Below are 19436 nucleotides of genomic sequence, written 5' to 3'. Positions count from 1 at the left end.
TTTGTAGAAAATTACCTTCTGCAAATTCAATAGAGCGGGCGTGAAATACGTGCCTTAGATTTTAGATTCTGCAAATACTGTACACTGCACTATATACAATACTCGACAAACATAATAAACACATGTATATATATAATATATATATATATATATATATATATATATATATATATATATATATATATCGTACACAGGTACGTGCTCTATGCAATATTAAATCACTGTTTTATATCGCCTACGTGCAAGTCGAGAACATATGCTACTAAAATTATATATATATATATATATATATATATATATATATATATATATATATATAATATATATATATATATAAACTCTAGTTAATGGATTCTTAGTTTTAGTACCAGTCAGTAATAAATAACAAACTTATTCCACGGAAATGAAATATCGAAAACAATACATCATCTAATGAAATTTATATCAAGATGTATTTTAACCTACCAATGGCTTTCATCTGATGTTTGTCCTGAATGTACTCCTAAACTACTGAACCGATTTTAAATTTTATTGGCTCATATTTTGCATTTATATTCAACTTAGGTTATAGGCTATATTAGAAAATTTAGTTCATATTCTAAATAATAAAATTTTAATAAAATCAATTATTTTAAGACGAATTTTAAGAGTATTCTGTACAATGACAGTTGTCAATGTTTCTCAAAAACAAGATAAATTGATTTATTATTTATTATGTTTATATATATATATATATATATATATATATATATATATATATATATATGTTTGTCTCAAAACGTTTATTTGTAATAGACGCCTAAACTACTGAACCGATTTTAATTTTTTTTGCCTCATCGTGTGTATTTATATCCAACTTAGGTTATAGACAATATTAAAAATCTCAGTTCATATCCAAGGTATGAAATTTATATAAAATTCCATTAATTTTAACAGGTAAGAATTTAATAAAAACAAAACACTGTGAACTAACAGTTGTCAATATTGCTGAAAACATCCATATAAATAAAATATAAATCTTTCTAATAAACTAAATGAAATTTTTGTTCAACTAAATGAAAAAGATTTAAAAAATGAAATATAATCTGTTTTTAGATAGAAAAACAATAATTTTGTCTTAATTTTTTGTGATATAATTTTCATAATAGTTTGTAAAGCACCATTATTTATGAAATAGCATCGTTTATTGATGAAATGTTTAAATAAATTTGATTTTTACTGTTAATATAAAACTTCCATATAAATATAAATATCTATTTTACATTTGTTAATTAATAAACAAGATCTCAAAAATAACATTACTAACAATTCATAGTAGAAATATTACATTATACATATATCGGGCAAAATTTGACAGTTAGAAAAATTAAAATTTTTGCTAATTTAGAAAGAAACAAATATGTTTTTATCTACGACATAAATTCATAATGAGAAAAAGCATGTGGAGTTTATTATATTTATTTATTTATCATTATAAATAGTTAAATAAGATCATTTGCAAATTCGTCTTTTGTATTAATTTTTCTCAAAATGTATTACAGTGGGGTTAAAAATATTCATTCTATTTTGAAGAATTTTGTGAGCACAGTTTTAAATTATCTATATATATATATATATATATATATATATATATATATATATATATATATACATTTCTTCTGTACGGGTGTATGTTGTAATATTTTTCCTGAAGGGTTATTCGGATTCTGATAATTCTTTTTAGAGTTTGTCAAAAAAATTTTTTAAGATTAACTAATATGACGTATGAGATTTTGAAAATTATCGACTAAATTATTGAAGAAATTATGTTGTGTGGTAAAATCAAGTGTGATATTGTTCTTTTATCGCAGATACTATATTATTTTTTTCTGAATTTCTTATACTGTTTATAATAAGACCATAAATGAGTTATAAAGATAAGACATCAAATAGGATGTTAAAAAGTATAGAATAGGATATTAAAAAATTTTGAACTATTGAATTGTAGACGTAGGTACAGAACAATATCTGTCGGGTCATCTAGTATATATATATATATATATATATATATATCCATAAATTTAGCCGAATATATTTTTGTGAATAACATATATATATTTGGAAATATTTTTGTCACGTTTCTCTGCACATCATAAAGATTTACGCCATCGTGCAATCAAACTATTTGTCATACGAAAATTTATAGATGTATATATATATATATATATATATATATATATATATATATATATATATATATATATATATATTCAAATGTCCATATATCAAATAAACGGAGGTATGATCTATCACTAATATTATTCACACTAGAATATCTCATGTCAAAAGAGGGTCTGATACGTGTCCTGATAAAATACTTATTTTATTCTGACTTTGATAATATCTGTACATGATGTGATATATATATATATATATATATATATATATATATTTATTTATAATTTATATATAAATTTATACTTACAAATTAACTCCATCATATCCTGCTCCTATTCCGACATGATCGATTCCTGCGACTTCTCTGATATGCTCGATGTGTGCTGAAATTAAAAAAAAATACATTTAAGTCTTATTTTTGTTTAAATCTTATTTTACTATTTTACTATTTTTTATCATAATATATATAATTGGCTTGAATTTTTTTTTCAAAATTAGGCAAAAACAAAAGTATCAAATTGCATATTTCCCACAGAAAAATACATATAATGCATTATCTTGAAATCTAATTTTTGTAGCTTAATATTTGATAAATATAATTACGAAGTTGATAAAAATGATGAAATTGCTCAATTATTTTAACCAAACCATATCAATCTGTTTTCATTTTACAAATGAGTATAAATTTATACAAAAGAGTTTTTTTTAGATTACAGACTCCGTAGCCAAAAAGCCAAAAAGTTGATATTTTGAGTTTCTAATAACACTTGCATCTCCTTTAATATTGTTTATGAGTATAAATAAAATAACTTACTGCAATTAATTACCTGTATGGTTGAAAATACTAGCATTTAGCACTTTTTCACTAAAAAGGATTTTATCAAAAAATGAATTTGAGTTATTTTTCAGCCCAATAGGTAAATTTTGTAAATCAAAATTACTATAAGTTGTCTTTTTTAAAGTTTGTTATTTGAAAACAAATAATATTATTCTCTCGATGTTATGAGATCGGCTGTTTGTAACGAACTGATTCTAAGTCTCACGTGCGCTACTTGAAGACTGTAAGGATGTGTGTGTGTGTTTTTATATGTGAGGATGTAAATACTTAAATTATTGAAATTAAATTAAAATCTTTTTTAGTGATAAAGTGCTGACGTATTTTCAAACATACAGGTAATTAGTTCAATTTTGTCATTAACTTTTTCTTAAAACTTTCCAAAACTTTTAAAATTTTTTATCATTTTTAATATCATGATATATAATCCACCCATTTCTTTTTATCATTTTCATTTTAATCATGTCATATTTCTGTACATCATTATTTTTTCAACTATTTTATTAATTAAAAAATCCATTTTCTTTTTTTAAACATATTGTTTGCTCAAATCTTATCAAGATCATGTTTCTTGACAGTATATAAATAAAGAAATAGTTTATTATAAAACTTTTTTTGTTTCTTACTACTTTTTGGTTTCTTGCTCGAAACTCTACAAAATATTCACAAATCCAAGACTCTATCATTTAATATATATATATATATTAGGTTGTCAAATATCTCCCTTCCGCTTTTATATATATATATATATTTATAAAAGCGGAAGGGAGATATTTGACAACCTAATATATATAACAAATGTATTCTGAGTGGATAATGGGTAATAATTTGGAAATATGAACAAACGTTTCGAGAGTAGGTTTGTCTCATCATCAGTGTGTTATAATTTAAAATTTAAAATATGGAAATCTAAATTAGCATTTTGTGTTATCCATTACAAGTCGCTCGATACACTGTCCTCTGCCAACACCAACGGTGTATATATATATATGTATATATATATATATATATATATATATATATATATATATATATATATATATATATTAGCTCCTAAAATTAATATAAAATTTATTACTCGTTAACTTCTGTTTGCAATGCATTTTATACATATTTTCACCTCTTATTTCATCTTTCAAAAGATGAAAGTTGCAAGTACCTTACCTACTAGCAGTATCAATTTGAACATGAGAAGAGAGAGTAGAGAGCGGTTCTGCAAATCATATTTTTAATATTAAACCGACTCTAATATTAAAACCTATTACTTTTTGTGAACTCTCTCTCTTTTACGTCTTTTACAACACGTTTTACGGTATTTCATCAAAAGACTTTTCATGCGCTACAAGGTAATAGACGGAGGGCCGGTGGAACAATTGTAAAGGATATGTGAAATGTTTGAGTCACATATGTATAGATTTAGTGTATTTTATAAATATATATCTGAATATTATATTATATTGCGTTAAATAGGTTTTTTAAATTAAAATACGCTACAAGGTAATAGACCGAGAGCCGGTGGTAAAATTGTAAAGGACATGTGAAATGTCTGGGTCACCAATATAGAGATTTATCTGTTATTCATAATTGTATATCTGATTATTATAATAAGTTGCGTTAAATACATGTTATAATTTGTATGTCAGAGTAATTATATAGATTTGCTAATTTTTTATAATTCTGTATCAGAATTTTTTAATATATTGCACTAAATACATGTTAAATGTTGTAAATCGCGATCACCAATATACAAATTGTCTACATATATTTTTTTTTGTTACTACGTATTATTGTTTGCAGTATGCTATTCATTTTACTAAATTTTGTTCAAATTCAATTTTAATTATTTATGCATTACAGTTTATATTTTTCAATTTTTTATGTATAGATAAATATTTTAGTTATTCCTTATTAATTTCTCCAGTTATTTTTTTATTATTATTTGCTTAAATCATCATACTACAAATATTATTTTAATGTAAATTCTATCCTTTGTACTCTTATTTATTTAAATTTATGTTATTATTATTTTCATTATTGCTATATGTTATATTATTTAACAGCTGTAATAAATATTGTAATTAAAAAAAAATTGTCCAGTTATTTTTCACTTTTTATAAGTATATTTTTATTCCCGTAGGGTAGTTATAGTAATGAGCCGAAAATCGAAAATGTAAATTTTTGCATTTCTCGACGTTTTGAAGGTTTCTGAACATTTTTAAGACATACCTCAGAAACTAAATGAATGTGTGTGCGTGTGTGTGTTTTGTATGTCCGCATTTTTTCGTCCACGCTTTCGGGCGCACGGATCAACCGATTTGAATGGTTTAAAAAAACATTCGATTCCTATTGATGGGGAGATGTGCTGATTAGTTTTTGGCAAACACAGGTCCAGCCGTTACGGAGATACGGAGCAAAGAGTGCAGAAAATACAAATCGAGTTTTTGAGAAAACGGGGTATCGGATTTGAATGATCTAAATATTATTCAATTTGTAATGATTGGGAGAAGAGGTTATTAGTTTTTGGCAAAAGCAGGTCTAGCCGTTACGTAGATACAGAGCTGAATGTGCAAAACATGGCAGTTTTTGAGTGAACTAAGCGTCCGATTTGAATGATGTAAAAATCTTTCTGCTTGTATTGACAAAACAATTGCTTTTGAGGTTAAAAAATTCTAACATCCTTTTTTCCATAAAATATTTTTGTAATTTTAGATTAAAAATTCAAAAAAGTACCCAGGCTAAGCACAGTCTGAGCGCCACTCTGGTACAAATGTTTACCCAAGTGCGTTTAGACTGTTTAGGTACTGGAGCACTTTTCCAATTTTGTGATTAACCAATCGTCATTTTATTTCATTTCGAATTCGATTTCAAAAAAAAAAAATTGCCTTAATAACTTACACAAAATTGAAAAAGTGCTCCCGTATAGTCACAGTCTAAACGCATTTGCACATAATTCTGTGCGACATTTTCGCTTATACTGTGCTTAGCTCGGCGGCATTTCATTTGAAAAATGTGAAAATGCCGCCAAGCTAAGCACAGTATAAGTGAAAATGTCGCACAGAATTATTTGCAAATGCGTTTAGACTGTGACTATGCGGGAGCACTTTTTGAATTTTGTGTAAATTAGGCAACTATTTTTTTTTTTTGAAATTGAATTCGGAATGAGATGACGATTGTTAATGTAGTGGAGATAAATTGATTTACGATTTACATTTGATTTGCCCAGATATAACAAGATAGCAAAAATAATATAAATTAGGTGATTTCTTATTCTGTATATAATACATAAATTGGTATCCAAAAGCTTTTACAGTATTTTTAATTTATTTTTATTCCATTTTTTCTACCAGCCGCCCTATCAATTTTCACTGCAGCTATTTTCTCTTCGAAGTTAGTTCCCAGTTTGAAATTCTAGCTCTCGTCTCCTAGAGACCTGTGCTATAGAATATAGATGTAGATCTTGATGTAGATGTAGATGTAGATGTAAATGTAGATGAATAAGTAGGACAGGGCCGGAGTTTTTGCCCTAAAGATATATAAAGAGCCCTTGAAAATTATTTGAAGTAAGGATTTTTTTTTTTCAAATGAAAAGTAGTTTAAAAATAGCGCAAAAAATAAATAAATGAGTTAATAAATTAATAGGGAGTTCAACAAATGGATAAGTGGTTCAATAAGCGTGTAAATGACTCAACCAATAAATTAGTGACTCAAGAATTGAATAAGTGGCACAGGAAATAAATGCATAATTCTTGAAACAAATGGAGACATTCATTTGTAATTAAATTAAAAACAAATTAAATTAAAACTTAAATAAATAAGTTACTTTAGAAATAAGCAGGTGGCTCAAAAAACAAGTGAGTCATTCAAAAAAATAATATTTAGCTCTAGAATTGAATATTTGGCTCAAGAAATAAATATTCGGATAAACAAAAAAATATTTGGTTCAACAAGTGAATACTTGGCTCAGAAAACGAATATTTGTCTCGACAAGTGAATATTTGGCTCAACAGGTGAATATTTGGCTAAACAGGTGAATATTTAGCTTAACAAGTGAATATTTGGCTCAAGTGGATATAAATAAAGGGTTTTAGAGTCGAATAAGGAACTCAACAAATCAATATTTTGTTAAAAAAGAGACTAAGAGGCTCAAGAAATGAATATTTGTCTCAACAAGGGAACAAGAGGCTCAACTAGGAAATGTTTGGCTTAGCACGTGAATATGTATGTGGCTCATGGGGCGAATAAGAAGTTAAATAAATGAATATTTTGCTCAAGAAGCGAATAGGAGGCTCAATAAACGGATATTTGACTCAAGAAGTGAATAAGAGGCTAATGAAATGAATAACTGGCTGAAGAACCGAAGAAGAGGCTCACTACATCAATATTTGACTCAAAAAGCAAATAAGAAGCTCAACAAATGAATATTTGACCCAAAAAGCAAATAAGAGGCTCAGCAGATAAATATTTGGCTCAAGAAGCGAATAAAGGCTCAATAAATGAATATTTTGCTCAAGAATCGAATGATAGGCTCTATAAATGAATATTTGAACCAACAAATAAATAGTTGGATTAAGAAGCAAATGAGAGGCTCAATAAGTGAATGTTTGGGTCAAAGTGAATGTTGGGTTCAACAAGTGAATATTTTGCTCAACAAGTGAATATTTGGCTCAATAAATGAATACTGAATACAAGAAGCGAGTATAAGGCTCAGCAAATGAATATTTGGCTTAATAAGAAAATAAGAGGATCAACAAGTAAATATTTAGTTCAACGAGAGAATAAAAGACTCAACAAGTGAATAAAAGACTCAACAAGTGAATAGTTCGCTCAAGAAACAAAATAACAGGCTCAACAAATAAACATTTTTTAGTTCAATAATCGAATGAGCGGCTCAACAAACGCATATTTGGTTGAAAAGCTAATAAGAGACTCAATAAACGTAAATTGGGCTCAAGAAGCTAAAAAGACGCTCAAGCAACCTAACAATTCATAAAATATGGACGTGACTCAAGAAATATAGAAGTGACTGTATTCATGAAAAAGTGACTCAAAAAATTAATTAGTGGTTCGGAGTGATTGATTGACTCAAGATGTAGTTGAATGGCTTAACAATGAAGTGAAGGGCTTAAGAAAAAAGACAATGTCTCTGGAATGAAGTGAATGGCTCAAGAAGTAAATGATTGGCTTTGGAATGATATGAATGGCCTTGGAATGAAATGATCGACTCTGGAATGATATGCATGACTCTTGAATGAAAAGATTAGCTCTAAAATGAAATGAATGACTCTGGAATAAAAACATTACCTTTAAAGGGGAGTGAATGACTCTGAAATGACGAATGACTTAAGAATGAAATTACTTTGGAATTAAGTGAATGGCTCTGAAATAAATTAACGGCTTTGGAATAAATTTGGTTTGGCTTTAAAAATGAATTGCTCTGGAATGAAACGTCTAGCTTCGGAATGAAGTGAATGAATAACTTGAGAAATAAATGAATGACTCTAGAATAAAATGAATGGCTCAAGATAGAAATGGATAACTTTGGAACAAAATCAATAACTCTAGAATGAGTAAATGAAGTAACTTACAAAAAATGAATGACAATAGAACGCAATGGATGACTCAAAACATGTGAGTCTAGGAATATATAAAAGTTTCAAAACATTCGTAAATTAGTGACTAAAATAAGTAAATAACTACATCAGCCAATAAATAAGTAAATCAACAAATTGCTCAAAGCAAGTTGCTAAGAAAACTATCTCAAAATTCCTCCCTGATCCCCGTGCTATTCTAAGCTGTAGTTCTAGTACAGTATATATATGTATATACAACTATAGCGACTGCGGATATATTTCATGTGGCCGCTCAATCAACCTTAGTTCCTAGGATTAGGTACTCTCAGGACGTTGATAAATTGCCACACACGTACTAACACATTGGTTACCCACACACGTACTAACACGTTGGTTACCCACATTGATAAAATTCACACGTTTGCAAGAGATTTCACTTAGATCGATTTCGGAGGTATTTGTTATTGGTAATCTGGATGCTGATGATTTGGTGAAAATCGACAGAATTTATGGGAGGATAAATTGACTCTGTTATCTTAGTAAAAGATAACAGATATGTATGTTGATTACTTATGCTTCTAAATTTACAGTAAATTATTTTAGTTCATATTTATATTGAAGCTTTTAAAAATAAATGTTATTAAAATAAAAAAATAAAGCCATCGAATTTTTTTACAGGTTTACGTCATTAGACTAATTTGAGTTTGATGTTGTGATTTGGGTGTCATTTTTTTCGAAATTTTGTTCTGTCACTTCATTTCAGAGACATTCTTTTTTTTCCTTGAGCCATTGAACTTTTACTCGAGTCATTCAATAATTTCTTGAACCATTAATTCGTTTCTTGAGTTACTTCTATATTCCAAGAGTCACTTCAATGTTTTCGTTAATTTTTATGTTTTTTGAGCCTCTTACACGCTTCTTGAGCCAAAAAATATTTGTTGAGTCTCTTATTGACTTCTTGAAACAAAAAAAATATTTGTTGTTAAGCCTCTTATTCGCTTCTTAAGCCAAATATTCATTTTTGGGCCTATTATTCACTCCTTATGGGAAACATTCATTTGTTGAGCTTTTTATTCATTTTTTGAGGGTAACGTTCATTTGTTGAATTTTTTATTTAATTCTTGAGGCAAATATTCATTTAATGAGCCCCCAATTCGCTTTGTGAGCCAAATATTTATTTATTAAGCGTTCCATTTGCTTCTTAAGCCAAATATTCACTTGTTGAGATTCCTATTTGCTTTTCCAGCCAAATATTTCGTTTGCGCCTGGAGCCAAATATTATTTGTTGTTAAAATCATTAAACCTTTTGTTTCCTTCTATAGCCAAATGTTCATTTATTGAGTCTCTTATTTGTTTCTTGAGCCCAATTTTTATTTGTTGAGCCGAATAGTAATTTGCTAATCGTCTCGTTTGCTCCTTCAGCCAAATATTCATTTGTTGAGCTAGCTCTCTATTGGATTTATATTAAAGCTTTTAAAAATAAATGTTATTAATATTATTAAATAAAACCATCAATTTTTTTGTCACAAATTCACGTCATTAAACTAATTTGAAATTGATGTTGTGATTTGGGTATCATTTTTTTCGAAATTTTGTTATTTTTAATTATTATATAATTTTTATATTTTTAGTTCAATGTACTTTTTGTCAACTTTTTGGGCACATGAAGAATAACTGTAATAAAAATTCCATATATATTTTTTTAATAGTTACATAATATTATTTTAATACAAAATAACATAAAATGCAAATATAAATTTTACATGAAGATGTTGTGACTTGTGCAAGTCATTTTTGGCGTAATTTTGTTGTTTTTAATTATTAAATAATTTTTATTACGTATTGTATGTTTAATGCACTTTATATCAACTTTTTGGGCATATAAAGAATTACTGTAATAAAAATTCTATATATATTTCAAATCAAATAACATAAAACGAAACTATAGATTTCGTAAATAAAAGTATTTATAAAAAGTATTTTTAAATCATTATTTTTTCACTTTTTAAAGAAACAACTATTATAATATTTCAATATTCCCACCAAGTACAAAAATTAATTTTAAGGTGTTGAGAGTATAAAACGTGATTAAAATGTTATTTTAATATCAAATAACTTAAAAAGCAATTATAAATTTTATATAAATATGTTTTGATTTGTGCAAGTCATTTTTTTCTTAATTTTGCTTTTCTTAATCACTATATAATTTTTATTTGTTTTCAGTTTAATGTACTTTATGTCAACTTTTTGGGCATCTAAAGAATTACTGTAATAAATTTTTTATAAATATTTTTTTTTATTAGTTTTAATATTTTAATATCAGATAACATAAAATCCAACTTTAGATTTCGAATTCAGCATTTTTAAGTAGTTATTTTTTATTTTTCGAAGAAACTTTCAAACAGAGCTATTTTACAAAAATGAGTTTTTAAGATGTTAAGAAATTAAAACGTGATCTTATAATTTTCTACTGTCGTGACAAATTCATCCTATTTAATCCTAATTGTAAAACAATCTCAGATTCATTAGCAAAACAAATAAAATACAGGAAACTCTGTGCTAATATTGACATTTCGTATAATTACAAACTTTATCTTGACTTCAAATCCTTTTGTGGACTCTCGTTGAGATAACTCTAATGGTGTTTTAATAATGAAATAAAACATTCAAGTATTTATTTTAAAAACTAAATTGAATAAAAAATTGAACCTAATTCATAAATTCACAAGCAATGCAAATATAATCATTATTGCAACCTTTATGCATATAAATGTATATATTTTCCTATTTCCAACAAATTTAATATTCCGAATATAAATATTCAAATTAATTTCGATATAATACATAGTGCCAGTAGACGTATGCATATTTAGTGTTGATATTCTAAAGCACGAATACAAAGTTAGTTAATTCGGTTTTAATGATGTGGTGGCATTTGTGTGACATTTATAAAGTCCTACACTATGCTAATCTATATGCTAATTATAGTAATTATATACATGCAAATATAAATATTTATTTATATATATATATATATATATATATATATATATGAATTTCTGACCATCAAACATTCTATGAACAAAATTTTTCTTTACTGCGAGGGGGTAGTACTGTGGCAACACTAGGCGAAAGTATTTTTCATGTTTGAGAAACACAAATATTTATGTTGTAGAGGACTATTGACGTGATTTTGACATTGATAGACATCAATATAAAGTAAACTTGGTTTTTATTCTGGCAAATTTTTTGGGTGATCTTTTGAGATTTTGTATTGTATTTTTGTGAATGAGCAAAAATTATCAGAATTTATAAGATTGTTTCTGTTTTTATAATATTGTATTTTATAATTTATGTTGATCTTGTTGACATTACTATTACTAGTTGAATAATGTTACTATTACTAGTATGATTAGAATAATGTTTGTAAAAATGAATTTAAAACATATGGTTATAAATAAATAAACTCATCGATTTTTTTTGTTACAGGTCGATATCAATGGATTAATACGAGTTGGATGTTGTGATTTGGGTAAGTCAATTTTTTTTTGTAATATTGTTATTCTTAATTATTATATAATTCTTATTACGGTTTTAGTTTAGTGTACTTTCTGTTAGCTTTTTGGGCACATAAAGAACTATTGTAATAAAAATCCTATATAATTTTTATATATATTTTTATTAATTGAATAATTATTAGAATCTTTAGGACATTCAAAATTTCTTTAGATTGTTATATTTTTTACTAAACTAGTTACGTTTAGATTTTCTTTTTGAGGGGGGAGTATACTGTGGCAGCACCATGGTAGTCTTTTATGTTTGAGAGAAACAAATAGTTTTAATAGTTTTTGCTCACTAGAATATTACGTTTGGAATAAAGGGTCATTAAAATGGCACTTGATGTTTTTTGTAGTTAGAATTTGAAAAGGGGGAAGTACTGTGGCGGCACTAAGGTGTTTTGTTATATTTGTAAGCAACAGTTTGAAACATTCAAATAGTTTCAAATTGTTATTTTTTTACTGAACTAGTTACGTTTAGTTTTTTTGTGGGGGAGAGTGTACTGTGGCAGTATTATAGTAGTTTTTTTATGTTTGAGAGAAATAAATAGTTTTATTAATTTCTGCTAACACAAATATTACGATATTTGGAATCTAAGACTATAAAAATAGCACTTGATGTTTTTGTGGTTTGGATTTGAAAAGAGGGGAGTACTGTGGCGGCACCAAGGTGTTTTTCTATGTTTGAGAGCAACAGTTTGAGACATTCAAATTGTTTTAAATAGTTACATTTCGTACTGAACTAGTTACGCCTAGATTTTTTTCTGAGGGGGGAGTGCACTGTGGCGATATCGTTTTAGTAGTTTTTTATTTTTAAGAGAAACAAATAGTTCTAATAATTTTTCCTAACATTAACGCGTCCGAAAACGTTGCGAGTCGTCGAAAAACGTTGTAAGTCGCCTGAAGATATTGCAAGTCGCCTAAAAACGTTTTATGTTGCTTCACAATGACGTAAGTCGCCCTAAAACGTTATAAGTAGCGTGATAAGGTAATAAAATTTCAAAAAATATTATGAACTATCAACAAAAAAAAAACAATAAAATCGGTCTAATAGTTTCTCCACCTCCACCTCCACCTTCAATACAATTATTTTTATTTTTGCGAATCTGCTCCACTTTTTACCTATCCTACCCTCTTGCCAGTTTATTTTTAGCTCCCCTTACTAATTATTACATCCATCTAAATTCTAAAGTCTAATTCTCGACTGTGACAAAACTTCTCCGGTGAGTGACTTTTGTTCGCAGAGTGAGCCTATAAAATTAAGTCTGAGATATCTCGTTTGGCACGAGAAGAGACTCATAATCCGAGATTAGCAGAATTCTACTCTAAGACGTTGCCATCGAGATTAAACACCTCATTAAATAGGCTTCACGACGCCCACTACATTTTAGTTTACAATTTCCGACATCATCAACGGTGGAGTAGAAGGTTTACAATTTAAACCGCAGATAATACCGACGGTGGAAGAATCAAGCTGAGAAAGATAAGTAACAATTACATAAGTAATAAATACATAACAAGATTCATAAGTTTGTGATATTGTGCAGTAATACGTGTAAAAGAAATATTTACAAAAAATAGAACGCGCGTAAGGTTTACACGCGATTGAAAAGAAACTTATTTGCTACTATACAAAATGGTATTTAAGTAAAAAATAAATACATCATATAACACATTTTTGAATAATGTTTATTAACTTCCCGTAGGGCAAGTTATAGTAATCGCAAAAAAATCTAAAATAAAAATGTTTATATATCTTTACGTTTCAGAGGTTTCTGAGCATGCCTTAGAAAAAATGTATGTATGTGTGTGTGTATGTGTGTATGTGCGTGTATGTGTGTGTGTGCGTGTATGTGTGTGTGCGGATACAAATTTTCGTCGACGATTTCGGGAACACGGATGAAGCCATTTGAATAATTCAAAAAACATTCGATTCGTATTGATAAGGAAACGTGCTGATTAGTTTTTGGTGAAGGCTGGTCTAGGCGTTCCGAAGATATGGGGCAAAAACGCCAAAAACGAAAACTCAGTTTTTAAGAGAACGGAGCGTCCGATTTGAATAATTCAAAAAACATGTTCTTTGTATTGACTAAATAAAGAACTGTTTAATTTAATTTTTGGAAAGGCAGGTACAATGACTTTGGAGACATGGAGGAAAAAGTAAAAAAATTAGTCATTTTGCGGTCCAAAATGAACATTAGACATATGCACATCAAATTATCAGATAATTTATAGAGATTTTAACAATAAGTATAAATTTTGTTTACATTCCTATGGGTTCCGTACCAATGTTTACGCGTTAGACGGCGACGCGGCGCTTACGCGCTTCTATATTTCGTATTTATGCAGTTAAAGCAGTACGATTGCTTTAAAAAACAGTTCAGAATTTCCAAAATATTTCAAAATAAATGATTTAAGATAGAATGATTTAATATGGTTCGAAATTCTATTAAAAGTTTCAAATCATTGATCAACTTTTATGAATTATTATTATTGATAATTTTTAATTATTCGAATTTTGAATTGCGGTACGGGAAGTTTCAGCAATTTGCCTTAAGGCACGATGCCCTAATTGCCTTAAGACAGAATTCCACTTACAGCAAGTTACATTTTCTGTATTTTATTAGAATTTTCTCGTCAGTAGAGCCTTTTTTATAATTTTCTGTGCTTTATTTTCATTTGATCGTCAGTACAGTCTTTTTTGGCATTTTCGTTCTTTTTCCATCATCTGTGGTTCATTAGAATTTGCTCGTCAGTAAGGTCATTTCTCCATTTTTTTGTCTTTTGTTAAAATTTGCTCGTTGGTAGGGTCCTTTTTTTCTATTTTTTGTGTTCTATTGCAATTTGCTCGTCAGTAGAGTCCTTTTTAGCCTTGCATTTCAGGTTGCGCGACAGTACAATCCTTTTTTCCATTTTTCAGTGTTTTATTTCAATTTGCTCGTCAGTAGAATCCTTTCTTCCATTTTATGTGTTTTATTAGAATTTGCTCGTCAGTAGAGTCCCTTTTCTTCGTTTTATATTTTAAATTTCAATTTGCTCGTCAGTAGAGTCCTTTCATAATTTCGTGTCTTGTTTTCAGTTTGCTCGTCAGTAGAGTCCTTTTATCAATTTTCTGTATTTTATTAGAATTTGCTCGTCAGTAGAGTTCGATTTTACCATTTTCAGTGTATTATTAGAATTTGCTCGGCAGTAGAGTCCTTTATTAATCATTGCGTCTTTTTTTATTTTCCACAAAATATTTTTGTAATTTTGGATTAAAAATTCAAAAAAACGACCCAGGCTAAGAACAGTCTAAGCGCCACTCTGGTACAAATGTTTACCCGAGTGCGTTTAGATTGTTTATGTACTGGAGCATTTTTCCAATTTTGTGAAAACTATTGAAAAATGTGAAAATGCCGCCAAGCTAAGCACGGTATAAGTGAAAATGTCGCACAGAATTATTTGCAAATGCGTTTAGACTGTGACTATACGGGAGCAATTTTTCAATTTTGTGTAAATTAGGCAACTTCTTTTTCTTGAAATTGCACTCAAGATGAAATGACGATTGGAGATAAATTGATTTTTAATTTACATTTGATTCGCTCGGAAATAACACAAGATAATGCAAAAATAATGAAAGTTACACACTATTTGTTGTAATAATATATTTGAAATCGTTTGAAATTTCTCGAATATTTACATACATTACTACATTACGGTACGGGAAGTTCCAGCAATTTGCCTTAAGGCACGACGCCATGCGTCCCACTAGTTATCTTTTGCAATCTGTGTACTATTTGCTTTCTACTAACATCAACTCTCCACCGTAAACGGACGCCCGTTGACGGTTCATTACGCTTTTGTGAAGTGAGGGTAATGCGAATTAGACTGAATTAACTGCCGCCGATGTCGACATTTTTCCCGCTTTTTCCGACTTTTTCCCGCTTTTTCCCACTTTTGCACCCGTGTTTTTCCTGTTTTCACATTTTTTTCTGTACGGTTTGTTTGCATTCCTCTGTCTTTACACAAAGTCCATTCGTTCGTTCGTTGCAGGTTTAATTTTTCCGACACGCCGCCGTGAAATATTAAACCGAGAAAAGCTTTTGGAAAATATCAGATGATGGCCGTGAAATATTGTTAGAATTAAATGTAAGTGCTTATTAATGTTAAATGTCTGGCAAGTTAAGGTGGAGGGATGTAGATTGAATATGGTTACACACAGTAGAAATAATTATGAAAAGCAAATTGAATAACATACACAAGATTTTTTATAAATTTTTACCCCTTACTAAAAATTTACAACCATCTTTTATTAACTTCCCGTAGGGCAAGTTATAGTAATCGCAAAAAAATCAAAAATGAAAATTTTTATATATCTTTACGTTTCAGAGGTTTCTGAACATTTTGGCATACCTTAGAAAAAATGGATGTATGTGTGTTTGCGTGTGTGCGGATACAAATTTTCGTCGACGATTTCGGGAACATCGATCAACCGATTTAAATAATAATAAAAAACATTCGATTCATATTAATAAGGAGACGTGCCGATTAGTTTTTGGCGAAGGCAGGTCTAGCCGTTCCGAAGATAGGGGGCAAAGTGTCAAAAATGGTAACTCAGTTTTTAAGAGAACGGAGCATCCGAATTTAATAATTCAAAAAACATTTTACTTGTATTGACAAGATGAAGAACTGATCAAATTTTCATATAGGCAGGTCTAGCGGTTTTGGAGATCTAATAAAAAAAGTAAAAAAAAAATGCCATTTGGCGGTCAAAAATGATCACTAGATAAATGCACATTAAATTATCAGATATTTTATAGGGATTTTAACAATAAGTATAAATTTTGTTAGCATTCCTATGGGTACCAATGATATTCGTTAGACGGCGACGCGGCGCTTACGCGCTTTGACATTTTGTCTCTATGCAGTTAAAGCAGTACGATTGCTTTGAAAAAAAGTTCAGAATTTCCAAAAAATGTCAAAATGAAGAAAACATTTTTTTTTCAAAAAAAGTAATTTTTTGTCAAATTCCTAGTTTCTCAAAAATCTAATTTTTTCGAAGTAATTTTTTTTCAAAAATGTTAGTTGTTTTTAAAAAAATGATAATATTTGGTACGGTAAGTTCCAGCAATTTGCCTTAAGGCACGATGCCATGCGCCCCACTAGTTGTAATTTTGGATGAAAAATTCAAAAAATTACCGAGGATAAGCACAGTCTAAGCGCCACTCTGGTACAAATGCGTTACCCAAGTGCGATCAGACTGTTTGTGTACTGGAGCACTTTTCCAATTTAGTAAAAACAATTGAAAAATGTGAAAATACTGCCAAGCTAAGCACAGTATAAGTGAAAATGTCGCACAGATTTATTTGCAAATGCGTTTAGACTGTGACTTTGAGGGAGCACTTTTTTAATTTTGTGTAAATTAGGCAACTAACTATTTTTTGAAATTGAATTCGAAATGAAATGACGATTGTTAATGTTCTGGAGATAAATTGATTTATGATTTATAATTTACATTTAATTTGCTCAGATATGACAAGATAGCAAAAATAATGAAAGTCACAGTATTTGTAATAATATATTTGAAAACGTTTAAAATTTCTTGAATATTTCATTACAATATGGAAAGTTCCAGCAATTTGCCTTAAGGCACGACGCCATACACCACTAGTATAAATTTTTACCCCTTACTAAAAATTTACAACCATCCTTTATTCTCATACATTTTCTCCACCTGCGGCTGCGGTGGAGCAGTGGAGCAGGAGGCACATAATCACTTATCAAGGCAGTGGCGTTCCTTTGCCGTCACTTACATTTAGTTGACACACACAAACAGTAAAATTATAATAATTTGTCATCTCCTTACCCGCCGAGAGGCAAATGAAATTTTGTTTATCGCATGCGACGGAGGAGCTCGAATAATAGAAGAGCTGAGGGAAAATAAAATTTAGTAAAAAAAAAAGAGTTAAACAACGCCTAAACAAATATTGTTTTCGCAACTTCACTCACCGTGTAATTGTTTTTGAAGAACTTCATGTAATTAAAATTAACTTACGTTTAGTACACGGCACAAATGTTTAATATTGAAGTAAAACTTCTTTACGCGCGACATGGGTGTCAATCCGTACAAATGTAACAGAAATTGTTACGCCAAGCTTAGATGACTCGCGCTTACGACGCTAGTTAGCGCAGCTATCGCAATTATTCGATCTAGTCTGCGAGCAAAACAAAAAATTCATCAAATGTCAAATCATATGTCAAAAACAAAAACAAAAATGTGTCGACTTTCACTCGAGTTTTGTATTTAGTTCGTAGTCTCTATACATTTTTTAAAGTAAAACTTCTTTAGACGCGATTTCTATTGATGATGATCATTGCATTAACGTTCACGTTAAAAAGCAAATGATTCATAGATCAAGCTATTTCCAGGGCTTGATGAATAAAACAAATATAAAAGTATGGCTTCAATTTTTTAGGCAAGATAGATATTACAGCTGTTCAGGGAATGGGATTATATCACCAGCAAAAAAGTAAAAAAATACAAACAGTACATTAATATATGTTAATTTTAATTACATAAAGTTTTTCAAACACAATTGTTACAGGATGAGTTAATTTGCAAAATCATTTGATGTTATTTTTAATTGTTTATTTATCTACGCCGATTTCCTTGTTGATATCGGTACGCATACAACGTTGATGCCGATACGCATACAACGACAGATCTCTATTCACACAAACGACGACTAATCACAATCGACAATCGTATAGAAATGATCTCATCGAGAGCGAATGACATACAGTTCGGGCGTAACGTCATTTCCGTTGCATTTCTACGGATTTACACCATAGTCGCGCCTAAAAAAGTTTTACTTCAATAAATAAAAAGCATTTTTATTAATAAATGTGTCCTTAATGATTTTTCTCTCAGGTCTCCCACTATGTATATTATTAGTCGTCATCTCTCCCAACTCTCTCTAGGCTCGTTTCGACGCAATTGTTATGACGTAATATATATCTTTATGACGTCATGAATATATTAGCTTCTTGTTACGAGACGATGGAGATAACGTACTCGAAGGCGTAAATTTCAACCTGGCCACGATTGTAATTATTTTGTTAAATACAAATTTTGAAATTGACAAATTGAATCGAGGTGGATCACTACAAAATAAACGATGAAAAAACGACTTTTTCTCAAAAGTACAAAAGCCGCTGCACAGATTACCCAAACTCACTTGCCAGAGAACTCCATCTGATCCAAATTTAGAACGAAGTTCATTCTACATTAATAAAACAATTCCAACTCAATTTTTTGCTCGAAAATATCAATCACGA

At 29.1% G+C, this 19436-nt stretch overlaps 1 protein-coding gene across 1 annotated transcript in view; it reads right to left on the bottom strand.

Moving 5' to 3' along the window:
• The window catches only part of LOC113388446 (dipeptidase 2-like), a 61994-nt gene that overhangs the window by 26527 nt on the left and 16031 nt on the right, over positions 1-19436 (bottom strand). Inside the window, exon 3 of the mRNA XM_026625822.1 lies at positions 2465-2540. Coding sequence (XP_026481607.1) covers positions 2465-2540 — 76 coding nt within the window. The remainder of the gene's footprint in view (positions 1-2464; positions 2541-19436) is intronic.

This window comes from Ctenocephalides felis, unplaced genomic scaffold (assembly GCF_003426905.1).
Source record: "Ctenocephalides felis isolate EL2017-DRISC unplaced genomic scaffold, ASM342690v1 CF-g0.4_SCAFFOLD_03572, whole genome shotgun sequence".
Lineage (NCBI taxonomy): Eukaryota > Metazoa > Arthropoda > Insecta > Siphonaptera > Pulicidae > Ctenocephalides > Ctenocephalides felis.
The sequence above is the reverse complement of the archived record's forward strand: the minus strand, read 5'-3'. Positions and strand labels throughout refer to the sequence as shown.